Below are 25,993 nucleotides of genomic sequence, written 5' to 3' on the forward strand. Positions count from 1 at the left end.
AAACATAAACAGAGTCAACATTCCAGGTCAATGACCTTTCATTAGAACTTGGAAAACTTAAAAATGTAATAGGTTTTAAGTAGGCCAAATGGGAGAGGATAGAAAAAGAACAAAAGGAAAGGTCTGTGATAGGGTGGAGGATGGGAGAGATTTAATGACAAGAGTTGGTGGGGCAGAGCCAAAGGATCTGCTTTAAAATGGGAAGACCAAACGCAGATTGGGTGACTGCTTTGCGGAACACCTCAGTCAGTCCGCAAGCATAACCCCGAGCTTCCGGTAGCCTGCCATTTTAATTCTCCAACTTGCTCTCACACTGTCCTCTGCTTACTGCAGCATTCCTAACTTTTCCCAGTTCTGATGAAAGGTCATTAACTTGAAATATTAACTCTTTCCCTCTCCATAGATGCTGCCAGACCTTCTGAGTATTTCCAGCACATGCTGTTTTCATTCTTTCAATCCTCCTTAGCCATGGAAGTGGTGCCAGATAACTGGAAGGTTGCAAATGCTACACCAGTTCAAAACAGGAGGGGGGATAAACCCGGTAACTACAGACCGGTCAGCCATACAACTCTGGTAGGGAAACTGCTAGAGACCAACCATAATCCTAAACTAAATTGTTACTTGGTAAAACACAGGTTAATGACAGCTAACTCAGATTTCTTAAAGGCAAATCACATCTGACAAACTTAATTGAGTCCTTCAATGAAATAACATAAGGTCGATGAAGAGCTACTGCCTTCATACACTTTTGCAGTAGATCAGTTTTACAAATTACAGTTCTACAAAGGAAATGGGTTATGCAATAGATTATATTGTGCTACTGAGAACTGGGATGGAAGGTTCTTCACTAATATCCCAAGTGAAATGAATTTGCAATCTTTATCCAATTCTTAATGTACACAAAGTGATTATTCCAGACAGAATTGACATACATGATCAGGAGAGAATTATCAGGAAAGGAAACAGAGCCAATGGTGTGCAAAGTACTCATATGCCAGAATCGGAGCAGAAAGCCACACTCTGATGGTCGTTGACACCTCCCTGCAACTAGCTGCTGGACAGGGGAACAACAGGCAGATGACAGCTGTGTACCACCTTAACTGGGGAGATGCACAGCTAAATGGGTAAAGGTAATAATACTGAAAAATGCATCTCTTACCCATGCAATAGAAGCTTAAAAAAGCTCCAATTTTCAAATTGAGTCAATGGGCTTGAAATACAAGCACAAGTGCATGAGGGAGTTTTGGCTGATTTATCATCCAAGTAGACCAGTGAGCATAATTCCAGAAGTTTTAAGGTACTTGATAATAAGTATAAGAGTAGTCCTCGGGTGAAGGTGCTAAATTGGGGGAAGGCTAATTATAACAATATTAGGCAGGAACTGAAGAACTTAGATTGGGGGCGGCTGTTTGAGGGTAAATCAACATCTGTCATCTGGGAGTCTTTCAAATGTCAGTTGATTAGAATCCAGGACCAGCATGTTCCTGTGAGGAAGAAGGATAAGTTTAGCAAGTTTCGAGAACCTTGGATAACGCGGGATATTGTGAGCCTAGTCAAAAAGAAAAAGGAAGCATTCGTAAAGGCTGGAAGGCTAGGAACAGACGAATCCCTTGAGGAATATAAAGACAGGAGGAAGGAACTTAAGCAAGGAGTCAGGAGGGCTAAAAGGGGTCACGAAAAGTCATTGGCAAACAGGATTAAGGATAATCCCAAGGCTTTTTATACGTATATAAAGAGCAAGAGGGTAACTAGGGAAAGGGTTGGCCCACTCAAGGACAGAGAAAGGAATCTGTGTGGAGCCAGAGGAAACGGATGAGGTACTAAATGAGTACTTTGCATCAGTATTCACCAAAGAGAAGGACTTGGTGGATGATGAGCTTAGGGAAGGGAGTCTCAGTCATCTCATTATCAAAAAAGGTGGTGGTGTTGGGTGTCTTGCAAAGCATTAAGGTAGATAAGTCCCCAGGGCCTGATGGGATCTACCCCAGAATACTAAGGGAGGCAAGGGAAGAAATTGCAGGGGCCTTGACAGAAATCTTTGCATCCTCATTGGCTACAGGTGAGGTCCCAGAAGATTGGAGAATAGCCAATGTTGTTCCTTTGTTTAAGAAGGGTAGCAAGGATAATCCAGGAAATTATAGGCCGGTGAGCCTTATGTCAGTGGTAGGGAAATTATTAGAGAGGATTCTTCGGGACAGGATTTACTCCCATTTGGAAACAAATGAACTTATTAGCGAAAGACAGCATGCTTTTGTGAAGGGGAGGTAGTGTCTCACTAATTTGATTGAGTTTTTTGAGGAAGTGACAAAGATGATAGATGAAGGAAGGGCAGTGGATGTTATCGATATGGACTTCAGTAAAGCCTTTGACAAGGTCCCTCATGGCGGACTGCTACAAAAGGTGAAGTCACACGGGATCAGAGGGGAGCTGGCAAGGTGGATACAGAACTGGCTCTGTCACAGAAGACAGAGGGTAGCAGTGGAAGGGTGCTTTTCTGAATGGAGGGATGGGACGAGTAGTGTTCCGCAGGGATCAGTGCTGGGACCTTTGCTGTTTGTAGAATATATAAATGATTTGGAGGAAAATGTAGCTGGTCTGATTCGTAAGTTTGCGGACGAGACAAAGGTTGGTGGAGTTGCGGATAGCGATGAGGATTGTCAGAGGATACAGCAGGATATAGATCGGTTGGAGACTTGGGCGGAGAAATGGCAGATGGAGTTTAATCCGGACAAATGTGAGGTCATGCATTTTGGAAGGTCTAATGCAGGTGGGAAGTATACAGTAAATGGCAGAACCCTTAGGAGTATTGACAGGGAGAGAGATCTGGGCGTACAAGTCCACAGGTCACTGAAAGTGGCATCGCAGGTGGATAAGTAGTCAAAAAGGCATACGGCATGCTTGCTTTCATCGGTCGGGGCATAGAGTATAAAAATTAGCAAGTCCTGCTGCAGCTGTACAGAACTTTACTTAGGCCACACTTAGAATATTGCGTGCAATTCTGGTCGCCACACTACCAAAAGGACATGGAGGCTTTGAAGAGGGTACAGAAGAGGTTTACCAGGATGTTGCCTGGTCTGGAGGGCATTAGCTATGAGGAGAGGTTGGATAAACTGATCGTCATTCCAGTGAAAACAGAGGCGGACGGGCGACATGATAGAGGTTTACAAAGTTATGAGCGGCATGGACAGAGTGGATAGTCAGAAGCTTTTTCCCAGGGTGTAAGAGTCAGTTACTATGGGACATAGGTTTAAGGTGCGAGGGGCAAAGTTGAGAGGGGATGTGCGAGGCAAGTTCTTTATATAGAGGGTGGTGAGTGCCTGGAAATTGCTGCCGGGTGAGGTGGTGGAAGCAGGTAAGATAGCAATGTTTAAGAGGCATCTTGACAAATACATGAATAGGATGGGAATAGAGGGATACAGTCCCCGGAAGTGCAGAAGGTTTTAGTTTAGACAGGCATCAAGATCGGCGCAGGCTTGGAGGGCCGAATGGCCTGTTCCTGTGCTGTACTGTTCTTTGTTCTAGAGCATTGACCAAGGAATCTTCTAATTCAGGTGCAAAAAGTGAGAAAGTATTTTCACCTCACAGCTGAACTCACTATCATGAGTACTGCATCCAGTTTTGGGTACCACACTTTAGGAAATATGTGAGGGCACTGGAGAGAGTACAGAAAAGATTCACAAGAATGGTTCTAGGGATGAGGAACTTCAGTTATGAAGACAGATTGGAAAAGTTGGGACTGTTTTCCTTGGAGAAAAGATAGAGGTATTCAAAATCATGGATCTGGACAGAGTAGATAGGGAGAAACTGTTCCCGCTCGTGAAAGGATCGAGAACAAGAGGGCACAGATTTAAAGTAATTGGTAAAAGCAGCAAAAGTGACATGAGGAAAAAAAATTTCATGCAGCAAGTGGTTAAGGTCTGGTATGCACTGCCTGAGAGTATGGTGGAGGTAGGTTCAATTGAAGCATTCAAAAGGAAATTAGACTGTTGGAGGAAGAATGTACAGGGTTATGGAGAGAAGGCGGGGGAGTGGTACTAAATAAAGAGCCGTTGCACACATGATGAGCTGAATGGCTTCCTTCTGCACTGTAACAATTGTGTGGTATGATCACTACTCCAAAGAGCAAGGAAAAATGTCATTTAATTTTTACACTGAGTTAAATAATTAGAATAAAACATGTACAACAGTATTTACTCATCAAATTATTGCTAGTTATTTTGATAGACGAAAGATCCAGTAAGCGCTTTTCAAGTTACTACCACATACTGGTAGTAACCAATTAGATAGAAACATCCAGCACAGGAAACTGCCATTAGCCCCATTGTGCATGTGCCAGTTCTTTGAAATATCTATCCAATAAGCCCCATTCCACTGCATTTTTTTTCTTTTAAGTATATATTCAATTACCTTCTGAAAGTTATCGGATGGTCATAAAAATCCATCTGGTTCACTAACTTCCTGTAGGGAAGGAAATCTGCTGCCCTCACCTGGTCTGGCCTACATGTGACTCCAGACCCACACAACAGTGTGGTTGATTCTTAACTGCCCTCTGAAATGGCCTAGCAAGCCACTTAATTGTGAAGCACAAAAACAAATGCTGGCCTTGCCAATAACAACCACATCCCATGAAAGAATTAAAAAAAACAAAATCCATATCCACCACCATCCCAGATTTTTTAAATTCAGTCACAGGACATGAGCATTACTTGCAAGACAAGCATTTGTTGCCCATCCCCAATTGCCCTGAGGTCGGAGTGAGCCACCTTCTTGGCTTGCCATTTCAGAGAGTAGTTAAGAAACAGATTGCCGCAGGCCTTGAGTCACATAGGCCAGACCAGGTAAGCAGATTTCCTTCCAGAGAGGACCTAGTAAACCAGATGGGTTTTTACAACAATCCAGTAGTTACATGGTCACCATTACAGATACTAGGTTTGATTCCAGATTTATTAATTAACTGAAATTAAATTCCCCAGCTGCTGTGATGGGATCTGAACTCATTTCTCCAGATAATTATTCCTGGCCTCTGGATTACTAATCCAGTAACACTATGCTACCGCTCCCAACTCATCATAATTTGCTGCATAAAAAAAATTCTCATTCTCCCCTGAACCTTTTGCCATTACCTTAATTGGTGTCCTCTGGTTACGGACCCTCCTGCCAGTGGAAAAAGCTACTTCCAATCTACTCTGATCAAATTTTGAACACCTCTATTAAAAATATCCTCTTAACCTTCTCTGTTCAAAAGGAGAACAATTCCAGCTTCTCTGCACTCTCCACATAACCAAAGTCCCTCATCCCCAGTACTGTTTTGGTTAAACCTCCTCTGCAGCCTCTTCAACACCTTTACATCCTTCCTAAGTTGTGGTGCCCAGAATTGAAAAATACTCCAGCTGAGGGCCAACCAGTGATTTCACTTCCTGCACCTCCTTTAATTGAATCATTTAATTTATACCCCCTCTTCTCTTGTATTTACAGTCTCATATGGTTCAGAGTCATGTTTTAAAAAATACACACACAATTTTGTAATTTATTTTCCTTTTAATTTCAATTCAGTTGTAACAGGGTTGTCCGGGGGGGGGGGGGCAGAGAAAAGAGAAAGCAACTTGATAATTCATAGGGATAGGAGAATGAAGGGAGTGGCTGCCAAGCTTATACTGTCAAAAACTATTCTAATCACCTAAAGCACTTGTAGCCAACACAGGATATGAGCCCCAATCAGCAGGTTTCATGTAAACCTGAATGTTTTGCTAAATTCAAACGATGCTAATATGAAGTGAAAAAAAATCAAACAACTTTATACATTTACCAAATTTAAGTAGGTTGCACAAAACTGAACATCTGACTCATTTCAAACAATGCCAATATTATGAATATAAAATTGCAGATATAAACAAGGTAAATGGCAACATCAATGACTTTATTTTCACAATTTACCAAGAATCACTAGCATCTACTGAAGCTTTGGCTATATTACACAAACGTAAATCGGATTCAGATATAAACCTGCAATAAACACAAATGTAAATCTGATTCAGATATAAACCTGCAATATACTGAACAATACTCTACTACTTGAGTTCTTGATACTGCAATGTTTTCAGTTACCTATTTATCTTTAATTAAAATGCTGATTCTTAAACAGTCAGCAAAATTTACCTGATTTTGTACAATATACGCTCCAAGACTGAACTTAATTTTTAGATTTCAGTATATACTCTATAATCGTTGTCCATAAATACATATCCATTGCTATTTTGCCTACTCAGATCAGACCTTTAATTATAAAAGCAAAAGGGGGGGGGGGGGGGGAACCAAGATTACACTTGGCGCTATTAACTTTAGTGTAAAACTGAAAGATGCAGATACACTGACGCAAACATCGTCAATTCGCCGAAAATACATCTTCCCACATTCCCATTTACACGCTAGTTTCACCCCATCAACCTTCCGATAAAAACAAGAGTGGAAAAAAAAGAGGTTCTAAGGGACAATTCCTGCCCTACATTAAGTCCCACATGGAATCTTAAAATATTCGCACAACTTCAGGTACAGGACTTCGGGTTTTTTTTTTAAAGAAAAATATCTTTCTTGTACAACTGCCTCACTATTCAGACCTCGGGGCAAATGAGCTCAGCTCGGACTCTGAATCAGACAACACAATCCACAGGCAGTTCAGCCCCAAACACAGACGCACAACAAATTCACTTGAAAATCGCACCCCACCCCACCCCCTTCGAAGTTTAATGAGGGAGAGCAATTTAAAAAAATTAAATCAGCAACGTCGCAATACCCAGACCCCGGAATTCCCCCATGTATTTTAATTTAAAAAAAGAGACGAACTTGGTTTTCCAAAACTAACTGGCAGGAACGGAGAAAGACAAGCAGAGGTGACCAACAATGATCCGCTGAAGATGGAGCCTCGCTAATCCTGCTGCAGTCGCCACCGAGCTTCCCCCTGGAATCAACGCCGCGCTACTCCGAGTCCACCTAACTTGATAGTAGGTCCCCGCCCTCCGCCAAACCCATTGGTCCTTTCAACAGTTTCGCCCGCCCACCTGGAAAGCGCCTGGCTGCCCACTGACACTCGCGCCGCTGTCAATCAACAGGCCTCGCCCCCCCTCCTCAGCCGCCCGCTTACGTGTAACGTTAAGCAGGTTAGGTTGCGCCGCTGCTGCAAGTCGAACTACGCCATGAGGCCTAGCGTCAGTGAGGGCCTAACGGTCAGAGCAGTGCAAGGCCCGAACAGCAGCAGCGCACTCGCTCCCGCTCCGCCCGCCATCTTCAGCCGCCATCTTCCCCCACCGGGAAGCCATGTTTTCGGGCGGCCATACTGACATGGCGGCGCCCATAACCTGGGGAAACATGGCTTCCCTTCAAAACAAAAACATTGAGAAGCCGCTCGAGCTCCAACCGGGCGGCAGAAAAGACCGAAATATTCGCCTTTTCACCATATCTTCCCCCTCCCCCTCCCGATGCGGCGGGACACGCCCTAGAGCTGAAGGGAAAGCTCGCAAATGCGCGCACTTTGGTTGCTGGTCATTATTTTTCACCCCCTCTTTCACACTCACACAAACATCAAGGGTTTTGTTTCCCTTTCACTCACCCGAAGCCCACATCGTCACCGAGAATTCCCCCTCCAGCGTCTTGATCTGCACTTGTTTCTGCTCCCATTTCCTGCCGGTCCTGTCCAGCCCCCCGTCGTTCAGGTAACTCTTCTTGGTGGCTTTCTTGCCGGCTCCCTTCTTGATGCGGCTCTTGCCGGAGACGGCCGTCACCAGGGTCTGCTCGATGAACTCCTCCTCGGCCCCGGCCGACGGCACGGGGATCAGGATCTGATCCTCGTAGCCGTCCTCGGCCCTCAGCTCGGCGTCGTCTCCGACCACTTCTTCCCGCGTCTGCACCAGGATCACCTCCTGGTGGACCTGGCTCGGGTCGTCGCTGAGGGGCTGCAGGGCGATCATGGGCTGGTGCTCGTCGCCTTCCACCACCGTGGTCTCGATCGTTTCCACCGGGATCGTCTCCACTTCGATCTCGTGAAGCTCTACGATTTCGGCTGGCATCTCCGAGCCGTCCGCAGCGATATATAAAGTATCGCCCGATGCCATCTTTTCTTTTCTTTTTTATTTGAATTCGGGCTCCTTCTCTTTCTGTTTCCTCCCCTTGCTTTATCTCAACAACAATTAACTAGAAAATATCAGCACCAAATCTCGCAACAAAAAAAAACGGCAGCCACCATCCGCTCGGGCGCTGCGAGCAACTATCGCGAGACTTCATTCCACTTCCTGTCCTTCATGATTTGCCCTTGTTGCCATGTGCCAATAGATTTCACGAATTCAAAAAAAACCCTTGTACTTCAGAGCAAAATTAAGACCAGCCTTTCACCCAGTACCTTCAGTTTTGTCAATACGTCCTGTAATCCTCAATTGATTTTTTTTTTGGGGGGGGGGGGGGGGAGAACTGGTGGTGAAGTTGGTGTTTATTTTGCATGAAGTTCTCTTTGTTACTCACCTGCTTGGACCTTTGCCAATGTGTTTCTTTCTGGAGCACGCCCCCCATGGGTACGTGCAGAGGATTTTTTTTGTTGCTTTAAGGTGGGTGAATGAGCTGGCCGCGATCACAAGCAGCACTGGCAGTCAGGTAGCACACATTAATATTAAGCATCCAACATCATGGGGATCAAAATGAAACGAAATGATTTTGAATGGGTCTATACGGATCAGCCTCACACGCAAAGAAGAAAAGAAATGTTGGGTATGTATAATTGTTTTTCTTTTACAAAAAAAGAGAAACACAAATAAAGTTTGTCTACAAACGTGATTTTTTTGTATATTTGTCATCATCATCCAAATCTGCCTAAAAATTATTCTGGTTCTTATTTTTCAACAATTTGCTTTGTTTTGCCACAGTTCGGAATTGTCTTTATAATTTGAAGTAAACGTTACTTACCGTTTTTTGAAGTTTTTTTGTCCTCTGCTCCTATAAAGAGGGCAAAAATGATCGGAACGCCGGTGTTTGTAAAGGGCGTTAGGGCGTGTAACCTGCACCATTTTTATAATATTCCTAACTCAGATAATTCGATGAACTTGGGTATTTTACAAGTCAGTTTAGAATTTTCACTTCCTTGTCCAGATCAGCGCATTTAGTACTTGTCTCGCACAATTTAATCACTATTTTACAGTGACACTTTTTCATTCGTTCTCCTTTATTTCCCCGTGTCTATACAGTAATAAGATCGCCTCTGACATTTGATTATAACTGACTTAACCTATACAAACTTTCCTTTGGATTTTTCTTATCACTAACTGACAGGCTCGCCAGGTGTATCTTAAAGAATCGCATATTTTAATACATACTTGTTTCAAAGATGCGTTTAAAAAACATTATTCGAAGAGGCCAAGTTGGAAAGTTTGAAGATACTTAAGACGTGGTGCTAGCAAATTTGATCGATCCAGTCCACAATTCATTTAAAAACTGCGTGAGAATAAGATTTATTCAATCTAGATATTTCAATGACCTGCGTCCGATTTTCGTTCCAACAATATAAAAGAATGTAAACACGACTATATGGGAATTGGGGGAGCTTTTGGAAATTAGTTTCGATGTAATAAATCACAAAGTTGTGAAGCATGATCTTTATACATTTGGGTGGGGCGGCACAGGCGATTGTTTTCGTGGAGCAGAAAACTTTGTTCTGACTGGTGGCGAAATGCCCGTGACACCTGTTGTAAATGTAAAGTCTTGCAAATACATGTATTAACTCTTTCGCTAAACAAATGTTAAGTTTACTCTGGAGCGACCTTTTAATAATTTGTTTTAAAATTTGCGTTCCTTATATGTCCCTGATTTTATTTCGTACTGAGGTACTGTATTTGTTTATTTTCTGTCCTTGGGATGTGGGTGGGCAATGGCAAAACTGTAATTTCTGTCCATCCTCAACTGTTATGAGAAGGTGGGCCGCCTTCTCCTCATCGGCTGCAGTATTTTCCGTTATGGGTTTCCCAAACATGATGTATGCGTGTGGGGGTAGTTGGATTCCTGGATTTTGGCTCGACCACTCTGAAGGAAAGGCGACATATGTCCATGTCTCCGGAGGGTGTGATTGGAGGGCATGGTCACTGAAGAAGGGTCACTGACCTGAGACGTTAACTCTGCTTCTCTCTCCACAGATGCTGCCAGACCTGCCGAGTATTTCCAGCGTTTCTTGTTTTTATTTATGATATTTCCATGGTCTGTCTAAAGTACAGTTTGGCATGTGGAGGTCTTCACGGCATTGTTCCCATCTACTTTGTGTAACTATTCATTTATCTGTTGTAAACTAAGCAAAGCATAAACTGAAGTTTTCTGTCCAGTTATCCATTGTTTGCCACTGTGAACCAGGGAACGAGCAGGAGAGTGGGACTGGACACAATGGGCTTCATTCTGTGCCATAAATAACGCTATTTACGGAGACTGGAGGAATGCTCATTCAACTACCGGAAAACTAAAAGCTTTTCTTCACGCGTATAGAATGTCCAACATTCGTGATTTTTTTTATTCTTTCATGGGATGTGGCATCGCTGGCAAGGCCAGCATTTATTGCCCATCCCTAATTGCCCTTGAGGAGGTGGTGGTGAGCCGCCTTCTTGAACCTCTGCAGTCCATCTGGTGTAGGTACACCCACAGTGCTGTTAGGATTTTACGGCAGTGAAGGAATGGCAATATAGTTCCAAGTCAGGATGGTGTGTGGCTTTGAGGGGAACTTGAAGATAATGGTGTCCCCTTCTAGGTGGTAGAGGACACAGGTTTGGAAGGTGTTGGCGAAAGAGCCTTGGGTGGGTTGCTGCAGTGCATCTTGTAGATAGTACACACTGCTGCCACTGTGCGCTGGTGGTAGAGGCAGTGAATATTTAAGTTGGTGGATGAGGTGCCAATCAAGTGGGCTACTTTGTCCCAGATGGTGTCGAGCTTCTTGAGTGCTGTTGGAGCCGTGCTCATCCAAGCAAGTGGAGAGTGTTTCATCATACTCTTAACTTGTGCCTTGTGGATGGTGCACAGGCTTTGGGGAGTCAGTGATTTACTTGCCTCAGAATTCCCAATCGCTTACTGACTCTTGTAGTCACAGTATTTACATGGCTGCTCCAGTCATTTTCTGAGCAACTCCTGCAGCGATGCCCTGGGACTGAGATGACTGGCCTCCAACAACAACAACCACCTTCCTATGTGCTAGGTGTGATTCCAACCAGCAGAGAGTTTTTTCCCCTGATTCACATTGACTTCAATTTTGCCAGGGCTCCTTGATGCCACCCTCGGTCAAATACTCCCTTGATGTCAAGGGCAGTCACTCTCACTTCCCCCTCTATGTGGAATGAAAACTGGCAGTGAAGTGTGGAATTATCAGATTATCGCATAATGTCTCTTTCTTAATATAGGATTGTTTGAAATTGTTTGAAAAACGTTTGCTGCAAAATAAAGGAAACAATGTTCTCATTCGTCATTTCATGGATCTGCTGGAAAGCAAATTAATAAATCCAGATTGTGCATTTTACAAATTAATGAAAATTTTGGAGCTAGGTACATTTTGGGGTAAAAACAACAGAGGGCCAAATATGAGCCATTTAATAATGGGCAGAAAACTGGGATCCGGTAGCTTGGCTATCCGTGAAGTTTAACCTATAGTTAATTCCAGAGCAGTTCTCTGCAATTTACGAGCCATCTCCCCAAGTGCCACAAAATCTTTGACCCTGTTAGAATTTAAAAGGACCATATATGTTGATTACAAGCAGTAATGAGTGTATGAAAGGAGTTATTTTTATCTGATTTGAAACCACTAAATCCCATTTTGTCCTTACCATGATGTTTACTGTTTAATAGAAGTGGAATTTTAACCAAGTACAATTTATGTGAACTGAACTTTAGAGAGAAAGCTCTATTATTAATATAGTGCTCATCATGATTGGGAAGGATGGATCCAATAGATTTGCATGGAAGAAATATATACTTTGTAATGTGAAACCATTATTTGGTGGCTATCAGTATTCATACCCCATATCTCTATTTGAATGGTAATTTCTCACTTGCTTTTGTGTACCTGGTGATTGGTTAAATACTATTCAGAAACTAATTTGAAGTTAACAATTGTGTGCTACTACTATTTCCTTGACATGAATGGGCAGTAAGATTGTATCCGATAGGTGGATGCCCACCAATGAGTCCCTACAAAATTCATGTAACTTGAGCAACCATTGAAAACAAATTATGAGAATGTCTGAATGTACAAAGCTGGTTGGATGCTCTAAATTATTAAAGATCTTTAATAATATGCAATACAATAATACTTAGTAACAAAACCAGATCAATGTTGGCCATTTAATTTTTTGGAATTAAATATATAATTTACTATAAAATGAGAACAAATGCTGCTTTTGACATAAATACTGAAATCTTATTTAAATATTTAGCAAACAATTGGTCCATTACTTATAACACTTTTATATGGCAGTTGTTCTGTAGTATTGTAAACACACCATGTGCCCCTGCCACAGAACCAAAATGATTTTTATTAAAGTCACAAATTACATCCTATGTGACTGTGACATAAGTAGACTTTCCATCCTCATCCTTCCTGACCTGTCTGCAGCCTTTGACACGGTTGACCAGATCCTCCTCCAACTCCTCTCCACCATTGTCTAGCTGGATGGGACTTCATTCACCCAGTTCCATTCTTATCTATCTAATCATAGCCAGAGTATCACTTGCAATGGCTTCTCTTCCCGCTTCCACATCATTACCTCTGCCGTCCTGCAAGGATCTATTCTTGGCCCCCTCCTATTTCTCATCTACATGCTACCCCTCGGCGACATCATCTGAAAATGCAGCATCAGTTTCTGCATGTATGGTGGCGATGCCCATCCCCACCAGCTCTCCCATCCCATTCACCGTCTTTAAATTGTCAGACTGCTTGTCTGACATCGAGTACTTGACCAGTAGAAATTTCCTCCAACTCAAAATTGTGAAGGCCGAAGCCATTGTCTTAGCTCCTTGTGCCACCAACTCCATCCTTTTCACTGGCAACTGTCTGAAGCTGAACCAAACTGTTCGCAACCTTGGGGCAGGATTTTCGGGTCCCGCCAAGGTCATGAACAGAGTCCTGGGGCCTGAAAATACCAGAACCAGCTGGTGTGCCAGTTTCCTGACCATTCCCGGCGTCAGCCATTTTGGCCAAGGCGATTTCAGGGCCGGCAGGGCTGCCACCCCACCCCAACCAGGTGGGCAGCCAATTAGGCTCATTAAGAGCCTTGTTAAAGGTAAGTTAAGGAGGCTGACTGGGAAAGTCGGCCTCCAGTTTCCCAATGCGACGGGGTCAGATCTGCTGCCTGGAGGCAGGTACCCAGGGGCACTCCTTGCCTGCCTGGTTGGGAATGCAGCTAAAGACTGCCCTGTAGAGGGGCTCCCCACTGCAATACCCCTGACCCTCCCCCCCCCCCCCCCCCCAACTCCCCCATGCACACACAGAGCTGGTCTGGCTACTTTCTTTATTTTCTAATTACATTTTGAACAAAGTGGCTGAGAGGACATCGTCATGTTGAAGCACCCTCTCAGTTACTTACCTTTTGGTGCAGCTGGGTGTGCCTCTGAAGCTGGAAAGTCTCTGATTGGCCCGCCAGCTTCGAGGGCCCACCTGCCAGCCTTAATTGGAGAGGGAACTGATCTCCATGCCGATTCAGGGCGTGTCCCGGACAAAATCCCAAAGAGTGACTGTTTCCCTCTTGGACTGGGTTCAGAATTTGGAAAGAGTCTCGGCTCTTGTTCTCCGCCCCAAGGTGAAAATTCAGCTTTTGGTGTCAATTTGATCCCGAGATGAGCTTCCAACCACATATCCGCGCCATCACTAAGATTGCATATATCCATCCACCTTTGTAACATCACCCAATTCTGTCTCCCTTCAGTTCATTTACTGTTGAAACCCTCATCCATGCCTTTGTTACCTCTAGACATGACTATTCCAATGCACTCCTGGCCAGCCTCCCATGCTCTACCCGCCATAAACTTGAGATCATTCAAAACTCTGCTACCCATGTCCTGATTTGCACCAATACCCATTCATCTATCACCCGTGTGGTCGCTGACCTACATTCACTCCTAATTAAGCAATGCCTCGATTTTAAAATTCTCATCCTCGTTTTCAAATCCTTCCATGACCTTACCTCTCCCTATCTCTGCAATCCCCTCCCAGCCCTACCAACCTCTGAGATATCTGCACTCTTCTAATTCTGGCCTCTTAAGCATCCCTGGTTTTAATCTGTCCGTCATTGGCAGAAGCCCAGGCCCTGAAGTCTGGAATTCCCTCCCTAAACCTCTACACCTCTCTAGCTCTCTTTGCTTCTTTAAGACACTCCTTAAAATCTATCTCTTTGACCAAACTTTTGGTCATCTGCCCTAATATTTCCTTATGCGGCTCGGTGTCAAATTTTGTTTGATAATGCTCCTGTGAAGCACCTAAGGACATATTGCTATGTTAAAGGCACTATATAAATTCAAGTTGTTGTTGTATTGTTGCTGTTATTGAATTTGGAATTACAATGTCTATCTTTGAAAGTTGTTTATCACAGTTTCTCATTTATATCAATCAATTCAGAAAATCAATATAAATTTGTCAGATTTACAGATCATTCCAAACTAGAAGGAATAGTTGAACCTGTAGGCAACTCATAAAATACAAAATGAGTGCAGAAAATGTGCAAGTCGGAAGAACAATAGCAGATGAAACTTAATGCCAATAGTGCGGAGTACTGCTCTAGGAAGAGAAAATCAGTGCACATATACTCCATGAACAGGGTTGAAGTAGCTAAGGATAAAGCTGAATAAGGCCTATGAGTGAGCAAACCCTCAACATATCCAATCACTGCAGAGCAGCAATCAAAGCAAATAGAATGCTGAACTATATAACAAAAACAGTACAGTACAGATAAGAGAAAGTCATGGTCAAACTGTATGATGCTTTAGTCAGACCACATGTTCAATACTGTATTCAGTACTGTCAATGAGACACAGGGGAGACACTCATGCTCTGGAGGCAGTTCAGAGAAGAGCACTTCCCAGTCCCCCATGCTGTCCAATCTTAATCTCCGTCACGCTGCAGTTTCTCTGCCATCTCCACCCTTGTTTTTCCTTAATTATTTCCTCCACAAAACCCAACTTTTACCTTCATGTCCCTTTGTGACTCCCATGCTAGCTGCTATTATTAACAGTTCCTTTTGTTCAGGCACCAGCACTCTCCTATAAAGAAAATTATCCCTCTGTTTCCAATTATCTTCCAATTTCTAACTGCTCTTTCTCCTGTAAAGTTCTCAAACAAGTTCTCTCACAACTGTTCTCATCTCTCTCAGAACTCCCTGTTGGAATCTATCCAGTTAAATTATCTGAAGACTATGGGGATGCCTGGAAGGTCTGTGTCAGCTGTCACTCAGTGGTAACACCCTTGTCTCTGAATCAAAAGGTTGTAGGTTTAAGTCCCACTCCAGGGATTTGACCTAGGCTGCTATTCCACTGAGAGAATACTTCTGCTTGGGAGGTGCCTTCTTTCTGATGAGATGTTAAACAAGGCCCTGTCTGCTCTCTCAAGTGTACATATATGATCCCACAGCACTGTTTTGAAGCAGAGCAGGGAAGGTCTCCCTGGTGCCCTGGACAACATTTATCCCTGAACCAGCATCTGGTCATAAGAACATAAGAAATAGGAGCAGGAGTATCTTATTGCTGTTTGTGGGGTCTTGCTGTGTGCAAATTGGCTGCAGCATCTCCTACATTGCAACAGTGACTATGCTTCTAAAATAATTAATTGGCTGTAAAGCATTTTGGGACATCCTGAGGTCATGAAAGATGCTATATAATCACAAGTCTTTCTTGATTGTGTTAATTCCAGTGGGAAAATTATAATAACAACTCTGAGCAACATTACATTACTATATATATGTGTGTAATGTAACATAGGGAGTGGCCCTTAGTGCTGAGCATGAGAAATATGCAAACATACGAATTAGGAGCAGAAGTAGGCCATTCGGCCCCTTAAGCCTGCTGTGCCATTCAATAAGATCATGGCTGGTCTGTTTGTGTCTCGAATTCCACACTCCCATCTACCCCTGATAATCTTTGATTCCCTTGCCTAACAAGAATCTATCTACCCCCTTAAAATTATTCAATGACCCTGCCTCCACCTTCTGAGGCAGAGAGTTCCAAAATCGCACAACCCTTTGAGAGAAACAATTTCTCCTCATCCCTGTCCTAAAAGGGCGACCCCTAATTTTAAAACAGTGCCCCCTAGTTCTGGACTCCCCACAAGAGGAAACATCCTTTCCACATCCACCTTGTCAAGACTGTTTAGGATCTTATATACTTCAATCAAGTCTCCCCTCACTCTTCTAAACTCCAGTGAAAACAAGCCCAATGTATCCAACCTTTCCTCATAAGACAACCTGTTCGTTCCAGATATCAATATAGTAAACCTCCTCTGAACTGCCTCCAAGGCATTTACATCCTTCCTTAAACAAGGAGTCCAAAATTGCACACAGTATTTGAGATGTGGTCTCACCAATGCCCTGTATAACTGAAGCATAACATCCTTACTTTTATTTTCAATTCCTCTCGTAATAAAGGATAGCATTCCATTAGCCTTCTTTACTACTTGCTGTACCTGTATACTAACTTTTTGTGACTCGTGCACTAGAACACCTAGATCCCTCTGCACCTCGGAGTTCTGCAGTCATTCTCCATTTAAGTAATACTCTGCTTTTTTATTCTTCCTGCCAAAGTGAACAACTTCACATTTTCCCACATTATACTCCATCTGCCAGATTTTTGCCCACTTACTCAACCGATCTATATTGGTCTGCAAACTCCTTATGTCCTCTTCACAACATGCTTTCCTACCTATTTTTGTGTCACCTGTAAATTTAGCTAACATGCCATCACTCCCCTCATCTAAGTCAGTGGTATAAATTATAAAAAGTTGAGGCCCCAGCACAGACCCCTGCGGGACTCCACTCGTCACATCCTGCCAATCAGAAAAGGACCCATTTATGCATACTCTCTGTTTTCTGCCAGTCAGCCAATTTTCTATCCATGCTAATATGTTACCCCCGACACGTATAGAGAGGTGGTCACACCACAGGCTGAGACACCACAGGCAAGACGGGAATGGGTGACCACCAGGCAGAGCAAGAGGACTAAGCAGACAGTTCAGGAATCTCCTGTGGCTATTCCCCTGCAAAACAGATATACTGCTTTGGATACTGTTGGGAGGAATGGCCTCTCAGGGGAAAGCAGCAACAGCCCAATTCGTTGCACCATGCTTGGCTCTGCTGCACAGGGAAGGAGTAAAAAGTATGGGAATGCAATAGTTGTAGGGGATTCAACTGTAAGGGGAATAGATAGGCGTTTCTGTGGCCGCAAAAGAGTATCCAGGATGGTATATTGCCTCCCTGGTGCTAGGGTCAAGGATGTCTCAGAGTGGTTACAGGACATTCTGAAGGGGGAGGGTGAACAGCCAGTGGTCGTGGTACACATTGGTACAAACGATATAGGTAAAAAAAAGGATGAGGTCCTAAAAGCAGAATATAGGGAGCTAGGAAGTAAGTTGAAAAGTAGGACCTCCAAGGTAGTGATCTCAGGATTACTTCCAGTGCCACGTCAGAGTAGAAATGGCAGGATATATTGGATGAATACATGGTTGAAGTGATGGTGTGAGGAGGATGTTTTTAGATTCCTGGGACATTGGGACTGGTTCTGGGGGAGGTGGGACCAGTACAAACTGGATGGGTTACACCTGGGCAGGACTGGGACTGATGTCCTAGGGGGAGTATTTGCTAGAGTGGTTGGGGAGGGTTTAAACTAAAATGGCAGGGGGATGGGAACCTTTGCAAGGAGTCAGATGAGGGGGAATCAAAGACAAGAACAAAAGACAGTAAGGTGAATAAGAAAAGTGATGGGCAGAGAAATCAAGGGCCAGAATCAAACAGGGCCACAGTGGAAAATAGTGGGAAGGGGACAAGTAATGTTAAAAAGACAAGCCTTAAGGCTTTGTGCCTTAACGCGTGGAGCATTCGCAATAAAGTGGATGAATTAATCGCACAAATAGATGCAAACGGGTATGATATAGTCGGAATTACGGAGACATGGCTTCAAGGTGACCAGGGATGGTAAATGAACATCCTGGGGTATTCAGTATTTAGGAAGGACAGACAAAAAGCAAAAGGGGGTGGAGTTGCATTGCTGGTTAAAGAGGAAATTAACGCAATAGTGAAGAAAGATATTAGCTCTGACGATGTGGAAACTGTGTGGGTAGTGCTGAGAAACACTAAGGGGCAAAAAAACGTTAGTGGGGGTTGTATATAGACCCCCAAACAGTAGTGGTGATGTTGGGAATGGCATTAGCAGGAAATTAGAGACACATGCGATAAAGGAACATCTGTAATTATGGGTGACATTAATCTGCATATAGATTGGGAAAATCAAATTAATCACAGTACCATAGAGGAGGAATTCTTGGAGTGTATACGGGATGGTTTTCTGGACCAATATGTTGAGGAACCGACTAGAGAACAGGCCATCCTAGACTGGGTATTGTGCAATGAGAGAGGAATAATTGACAATCTAGTGGTGCGAGACCCCTTGGGGATGAGCGACCATAATATGATAGAATTCTTCATCAAGATGGAGAGTGACGTAGTTGATTCTGAGACTAGGGTCCTGAAGCTTCATAAAGGAAACTACGAAGGTATGAGGCGCGAGTTGGCTATGACGGATTGGGAAGTGTTACTTAAGGGGATGACGGTGGATAGGCAATATCAAACATTTAACGAGCGCATGGATGAACTGCAACAATTGTTTATCCCTGTCTGGCGCAAAAGTAAAACAGGAAAGGTAGCCAAACCATGGCTTACAAGGGAAATTAGAGATAGCATTAGATTCAAGGAAGAGGCATATAAATCTGTCAGAATTAACAACAGACCTGAGGATTGGGAGCAGTTTAGAATTCAGCAAAGGAGGACCAAGGGATTGATTAAGAAGGGGAAAATAGAGTACAAGAGCAAGCTTGCGGGGAACATAAAAACTGACTGTCAAAATTTCTGTAGGTATGTGAAGAGAAAAAGATTGGTGAAGACAAATGTAGGTCCCTTACAGTCAGAAACAGGGGAATTAATTATGGGGAACAAAGAAATGGCTGACCAACTAAATGCATACTTAGGTACTGTCTTCACAAAGGAGGACACAAATATCATACCAGAAATGTTGGGGAACACAGGGCTTAGTGAGAGAGAGGAACTGAAGGAAATCAGTATTAGTAGAAAAATGGTGTTGGGGAAATTGATGGGATTGAAGGCCGATAAATCTCCAGGGCCTGATGGTATGCATCCCAGAGTACTTAAGGAAGTGGCCCTAGAAATAGTGGATGCATTGGTGGTCATCTTCCAAGTTTCCATAGACTCTGGAACAGTTCCTACAGATTGGAGGTTAGCCATTGTAACCCCACTATTTAAAAAGGGAGGTAGAAAGAAAGCAGGGAATTATAGACCAGTCAGCCTGATGTCGGTAGTGGGGAAAATGCTAGAGTCCATTATCAAAGATTTTATAGCAAAGCACTTAGAGAACAGTGGTAGAATCAGGCAGAGTCAGCATGGATTTACGAAAGGGAAATCATGCTTGACAAATCTACTAGAATTCTTCGAGGATGTAACTAGTAGAGTTGATGAGGAGGATCCAGTGGATATGGTTTATTTGGACTTTCAGAAGGCTTTCGACAAAGTCCCACATAAGAGATTAGCATGTAAAATTAAAGCGCATGGGATTGGGGGTAGTGTATTGCGATGGATAGAAAATTGGTTGGCAGACAAGAACCAAACAGTAGGAATAAACAGGTCTTTTTCCGAATGGCAGGCAGTGACTAGTGGGGTACTGCAGGGATCGGTGCTAGGACCCCAGCTATTCACAATATACATTAATGATTTAGATGAGGGAACTAAATGTAATATCTCCAAATTTGCAGATGACACAAAACTGGGTGGGAGGGTGAGTTGTGAGGAGGATGCAGAGAGGCTTCAGGGTGATTTGCACAAGTTGAGTGAGTAGGCTAATGCATGGCAGATGCAGTATAATGTGGATAAATGTGAGGTTATCCAATTGGTAGCAAAAGCAGGAAGGCAGATTATTATCTGAACGGCTATAAACTGAGAGAGGGGAATATGCAGTGAGACCTGGGTGTTCTTGTACACCAGTCGCTGAAGGTAAGCATGCAGGTGCAACAGGCGGTCAAAAAGGCAAATGGTATGTTGGCTTTCATAGCGAGAGGATTAGAGTACAGGAGCAGGGATGTCTTGCTGCAATTATACAGGGTCTTGGTGAGGCCACACCTGGAATATTGTGTGCAGTTTTGGTCTCGTTATCTGAGGAAAGATGTTCTTGCTATAGTGGGAGTGCAGCAAAGGTTTACCAGACGGATTCCTGGGATGGCGGGACTGACATATGAGGAGAGAATGAGTCGGTTAGGATTATATTCGCTGGAGTTCAGAAGAGTGAGAGGGGATCTCATAGAAACCTATAAAATTCTAACAGGTCTTGACAGGGTAGATGCAGGAAGGATGTCCCCGATGGTGGGGGAGTCCAGAACCAGCGGTCATAGTCTCAGGATACGGGGTAAACCTTTCAGCACTGAGATGATGAGAAATTTCTTCACCCAGAGAGTGGTGAGCCTGTGGAATTCGTTACCACAGAAAGCAGTTGAGGCCAAATCGTTGTATGTTTTCAAGAAGGAGTTAGATATAGCTCTTGGGTCTAAAGGGATCAAAGGGTATGGGGCGAAAGCGGGAACAGGCTACTAAGTTGAATGATCAGCCATGATCATAATGAATGGCGGAGCAGGCTCGAAGGGCCGAATGGCCTACTCCTGCTGCTATTTTCTATGTTACACCATGAGCTCTTACTTTGCGCAATAACCTTTTATGTGGCACCTTGTCAAATGCCTTCTGGAAATCCAAGTATAGTACATCAATGGGCTCCCCTTTATCCACGGCACATATTACTCTTTCAATGAACTGCAATAAATTGGTTAAACGTGATCTCCCTTTCACAAAGCCATGCTGACTATTCCTGATTAGCTTGAGTTTTTCTAAGTGCCCAGCTCTAGCCTCCTTAATGATCGATTCTAACACCTTCTGGTACAGTCGAATATTTCTAAAAGAAGATGCACTTCCTGCACCTTCTATGCCCTCTTCACCCAATTATCAGCCATATTTCTTGGTCCCCATGTTCACTGAAATTCAAAACCACCATCAGTTCCTCCGCAAAAGGCACACTCTTGATCTCGCCAACTATCATTCAATTACTAACCTCCCTTTCTCCCTAAGGTTCTTGAATGCATTGTCATCTTCCAACCCTGTACCTTCCTCTCCCAGAATTCCTTGTTTGAGTCCCTTCTGTCTGGTTTCTATCCTCTCACATCACCAAGACTATCCTGGTTAAAGTGACTGCAACCATGGTGAGTTTTCCTGCCTTGTCTTACTCAGCTTCTGACTGTTTGACCATCTTTCCTCTGTAATTGAGCTTCGTGAGACTGCCCTTCCATGCTTTCACTTTGACCTGTCCTGTAGCAGGCAATCCCAAAGTAGCCAGTACATCTCCAACAATCTTCTGTCCCTGCATGGTCATCTCCAGAGTTCCCCAATGATCCTTCCTTGGCCCACTCATCTTCTTCCTTTAATACTGCCCCTCAATGACATAATTTCTCAGCATAGGGTCAGGATGCATATATATGCTAAGAATACCCAGATGTACCCTTTAACACTTCCGTTGACTTTCCTTCCATCCCTGCACTGTATGCCTGTCCAATATTAATTTGTGGATGAACCACAATTTCTTCCAATTGAATGTTTGGAAGACCAAAGACATAACCCTGATTTTAACTCAAGGCAGGAATCAGGCAGGTGGTTAAACACCACGGCAGAGTGAGGCCTGGGAGATTTTAATTTCCAGGCCCCATCTGTATGGCCACACTCAGTTTCTTGCAGAAACCAGCGGGATGTGCTAGCTAGCTGATGTGCAGCTGCACAGTGTCAGGCGACAGGATGCCACTGCTGAAGACCAAAGGAATTCAGGTGAGTCACAGTGAGGAGTTTTTGGGAGGGCCTCACAATCAAAGGGAAGCCTGGGGCAGATGAGGCATAAACTTTCCTTGTGATGCCCTCAAAAAATTCTTGTATCTCCTGGCCTCATAAGGAAAGTTTAAAAAAAGTTTTCTAAAAGTTTTAAAAATTTGTCTTTGGGCCTCTTCTGGCCCCAGCACCTTTTCCAGGTTGACCTAACAGGAAAGCCCCAATAGCTTTCTTACTCAGGCCCATGGTTAAAATAGCAGTCAGGTCCAAATGATGTAATTCAGCCTGATCTGCATATTTGAAGAAGGACCCTGCTGGAAACTGACATATGTCTTGCTTGCCTGCTCAGAAGAGCAGGAAGGCAGAGGGATCCTGGCAGGTGAATCACATGCACTATTTCAACTGTCCACCCATCCAGTTTCTGCTGGGCAGGCAGGGTTTTCATTCTGTAGCAACAACTCTTCTCTCTCACCACCATCTCATTCCCCTCCCGAACTGCTCATCTACTGAATCAGGCTGTGCCCAAATAGACATCCTGTTCGAACTAGAGCTGAGCTGTCACTTTGGCCTCCATGTCTACCGTACTCTCACTATCGCTGAAATTTTCATGCAAACTTTTGTCACCTAGACTTGATTTTTCAAATGTCTTCTTTTCTAGCCTGCGGCCAGCCTGTGGGTGACATTAGAGAAGATGGTTGTGAGAGATTGGGACAGTTGACAGATGCTCACACTGCAAAAAACAATGTAATGACAGCATAGTCATTCACAACTGGTTGCACGGGGAGCATTGCCATGCATCCCCTGAACCTGAAGATGTTGAGATTTTTTTACTCTCTCTGCGGTGGACCCCCATTTCCCTGTCCCCAGCATCCCTGTGGCTTGACACTCTGGGCAACTGCTCAAAATGCATCAGCAAGGCTATCTGTGGCAGCCCACCTTCTAGGTGTGACCTCTCATTCTTCCTAGCGTTCAACTCCCTTTCGGCCTGCAAGGTGAATAAAGATGCAGTTAGGACAATGCCTCTCTCCCTCACCACTCACAGCTCTTCAATCGCATACACTACTGTAGTTTGCACTCCAGCCTCCTGTCCAGCAGCACCAGGGTTCTGACCTATGCTTATGAGTCATCAAGGTTGCTGAGCACACATCTCTCCCATGGTCTGTGGAACTCTGTGTGCCCTCAGGATGCGCCTCTCATTTACAAACTGGTGTCTGGTGACCAGGAGGCATGCCATCTGGGTCTATCTTTGGACTCACCTTTCCAGACCTGAGAAGATCATTGAAACACTTCCGGCATTGTACTCAGTTCCTCCTCACCATTCCTCTGCTGCTGACCTCTTGTGCCACCTCCAGCCATGCCCTCTTGGTGAGCCTTGCAGACTTTCTGTTGCTGCTGGCAGGGAACTGGATGTTTCTTCTCGGTCACTGCCTTCAGCAGCACCTCCAATGAGGTGTTTGAAAGATGTGGGGGGGGGGCTGCACTGGCACAGGGGTGGGGTGTGTGTGTGGTCTCCTTTCTCAATGCCCTTTGCTCTTCACCTTCCTTCATCTCTTAGGCAAGTGGCGCCCTCAGCCATGGCTGCCGCCTGCCTTTAATTCGGACCCACTGATGTCTAAGTTCCACCTCTTTCCTGCATCCGCTGCTGCTAATTGGGTGGCGAATGCGACTCCAGGCCAATTATCTCCTTTGCATGTCATAATTGCAATATGTACATGTTGCCGACGCGGTGTGGGGTCAGGACCTGGAAGTGATCGTGACATCAGGGTTCCATCCCTGGAATGCCAGAATTTTCACCCCCATATGGGGGCAATAATGGAGGCGGGTGAGAGTGTAAATTCACACCACAGGCGAGCGTGCCAGTTTACCAGTCAAAGGGACGAAGATCCCGGCTTGTGAAACTTTGATGTAAAAAGACCAGAGGATCGTTCCCGGGGATGGGGGGAGCAGGAAAAAGCTGAGGTGGGGTTTCCTGGCATGGGGATCTCCACCTCCTACACAAAATCCAGCCCACACAGTGGGTTTGGGACTCCCATTTGATCATGACTTCAGGATCCCGACCCAAAACCCAAAATCCTGCTCAGGCTGTTCAAGTTCCGTGCCCTTGCTGCCTGATGGTGTTCACACAAGAGGATACTCCACTGCACAGTTATTACAAATTATTTTCACTCTTCAAGGCATGTCAAGAAAAACAATCTGTAATGGCTTTTCATTATTTTTATGTTTGATTTTAGAAGCCAGAAGCGAGCCTCATTATATTATAATTGTGATGACAACATCAGATGGGAATTTTGAATGCACACAAAAAATTCTACACTGTTATATCACTGGCTAGAATTATGCTGAAAATTCAAATATAACCAATCTTTTTCTGCAGGGGAAGTTTGGAGAGAAGGGGCTGAGTTCTCGGGTCTTGCCGAGGTTGGGATTGGAAGTGGACGGGGCTTGAAAATACCAGAACTGGCCTGCGAGCCGGGTTCCCGACCCCATTCCCAACATGGCCATTTTAGGGGAGGTGGGTAGCCATTTAGGCTCATTAAGAGCCTTGTTAATGGCAGTTAAAGGAGACAGACTAGAATTTTCCAATTGGCCTCCAGTTTCCTGACGCAATGGGGGCAGTTTAAATGCCTGGAGGCAGGCACTCAGTGGCAGGTCAGTGGGATGGGGGAGGTGGGGCACGCAGTTCTCCAGGCAGGCCTACAGGGCCTCCCTCCCTGGGTGCCGGTGTATCCAAAGGCCCCCCTACAGAGAGATTCCCTACCCTCACACTGTGGTGGCTTAGCTGCATTTTCTATTTTTTATTTGAATTTTAAAAAAAGTTGGTGAGAGGGTGCCTTCAAGTTGAGGTGCCGTCTCAATTCCTTACCCTTTACTGCAGCCTGCTGCTCCTCTCAAGCTGGAAGGCCTCTGCTTGGCATACTAGGTTCGAAAGCCTGCCTGCTACCCTTAATTGGACAGGGAACTTGTCTCCATGCCGATTCAGGGGGCGCACCAGTCAAAATCCCAAAGAGTGACTGTTTCTCACGGGGGGCGGGTTCTGGACCCAGAAAAAGTCCCAGCTCATGTTTCCAACACCCAAAGTGAAAATTGAGCCCAAGGTCTCTAACACTATTTTAATTCAAAAAATATACTTTGTTCATAAAATTTGTTAAAGTAGATGATGTAACAGTTCAAATTTGACATTACATAAAGTGCAATAGAGTTCAGTTTCTTTCATTACAGTATGTGGTAGTCTGTAAGTGTAGTGAAACACCTCGATTAAAGGTTATATTTACATTGATATTACCTGGCTGATTAATTCCAAATATCACAAGACAGCTGGAGTTCACTGAATGCCCCATGGATGTCTATACGACACAGATTATGACATTTGATTGGAATTCATTTTTTGGGGAAGGTTTATCTGTGGGGAGACAGTTAAATCAGAGCTTGTAAACATTTGTATTTGAAAGTTGCAAATTTGTGACGGTTAATGAGATTTGAATTTTAATAATCAGTGTGTGTGTGATATTTTTAAAGACATATATTAAAAGTATATGAATAGAATTCACACAATGTTACATGTCTTTAGCTGACACAACACAATGCGATAGTTCCTTGTAGTTTCCATGTCACTTTCTCACTACTTTTCGGATTGATAGGAATAGTTTGGAAGAATTTGGACAGTTAATCTTGTTACAAATTCCAGTGTGTGGTTGTGTGTGTGAGATCTGCTGATCTCTGCTTGTTCCAGGTCCCGTTTACCGGGTGGTGGCACCCCTCCACCGCCTTTGTTCGGCGGAGAGTTTCATCTGTTGACTTTTTTTTATTAAAATAAAACCACCCAGTTTGTATATTTGGGGATTGTGGGGGTGGGGTGGTGGGTGGTGGAGTGT

At 44.1% G+C, this 25,993-nt stretch overlaps 2 protein-coding genes across 3 annotated transcripts in view; one reads left to right on the forward strand and one right to left on the reverse strand.

Moving 5' to 3' along the window:
- Positions 1–8,269, reverse strand: part of yy1a (YY1 transcription factor a) — a 41,803-nt gene extending 33,534 nt beyond the window's left edge. The window contains exon 1 of the mRNA XM_068038947.1: positions 7,604–8,269. Within this exon, the coding sequence (XP_067895048.1) occupies positions 7,604–8,105 (502 nt within the window). The 5' untranslated portion in view covers positions 8,106–8,269. The remainder of the gene's footprint in view (positions 1–7,603) is intronic.
- Positions 8,270–8,530: 261 nt separating this feature from the next.
- Positions 8,531–25,993, forward strand: part of degs2 (delta(4)-desaturase, sphingolipid 2) — a 74,974-nt gene continuing 57,511 nt past the window's right edge. The window contains exon 1 of one of the 2 annotated variants that reach the window (XM_068038949.1): positions 8,531–8,751. In XM_068038949.1, coding sequence (XP_067895050.1) covers positions 8,670–8,751 — 82 coding nt within the window. In that variant the 5' untranslated portion in view covers positions 8,531–8,669. The remainder of the gene's footprint in view (positions 8,752–25,993) is intronic. The other variant, XM_068038948.1, reaches the window with a different exon arrangement.

This window comes from Heterodontus francisci, chromosome 9 (genome assembly GCF_036365525.1).
Source record: "Heterodontus francisci isolate sHetFra1 chromosome 9, sHetFra1.hap1, whole genome shotgun sequence".
Classification (NCBI taxonomy): domain Eukaryota; kingdom Metazoa; phylum Chordata; class Chondrichthyes; order Heterodontiformes; family Heterodontidae; genus Heterodontus; species Heterodontus francisci.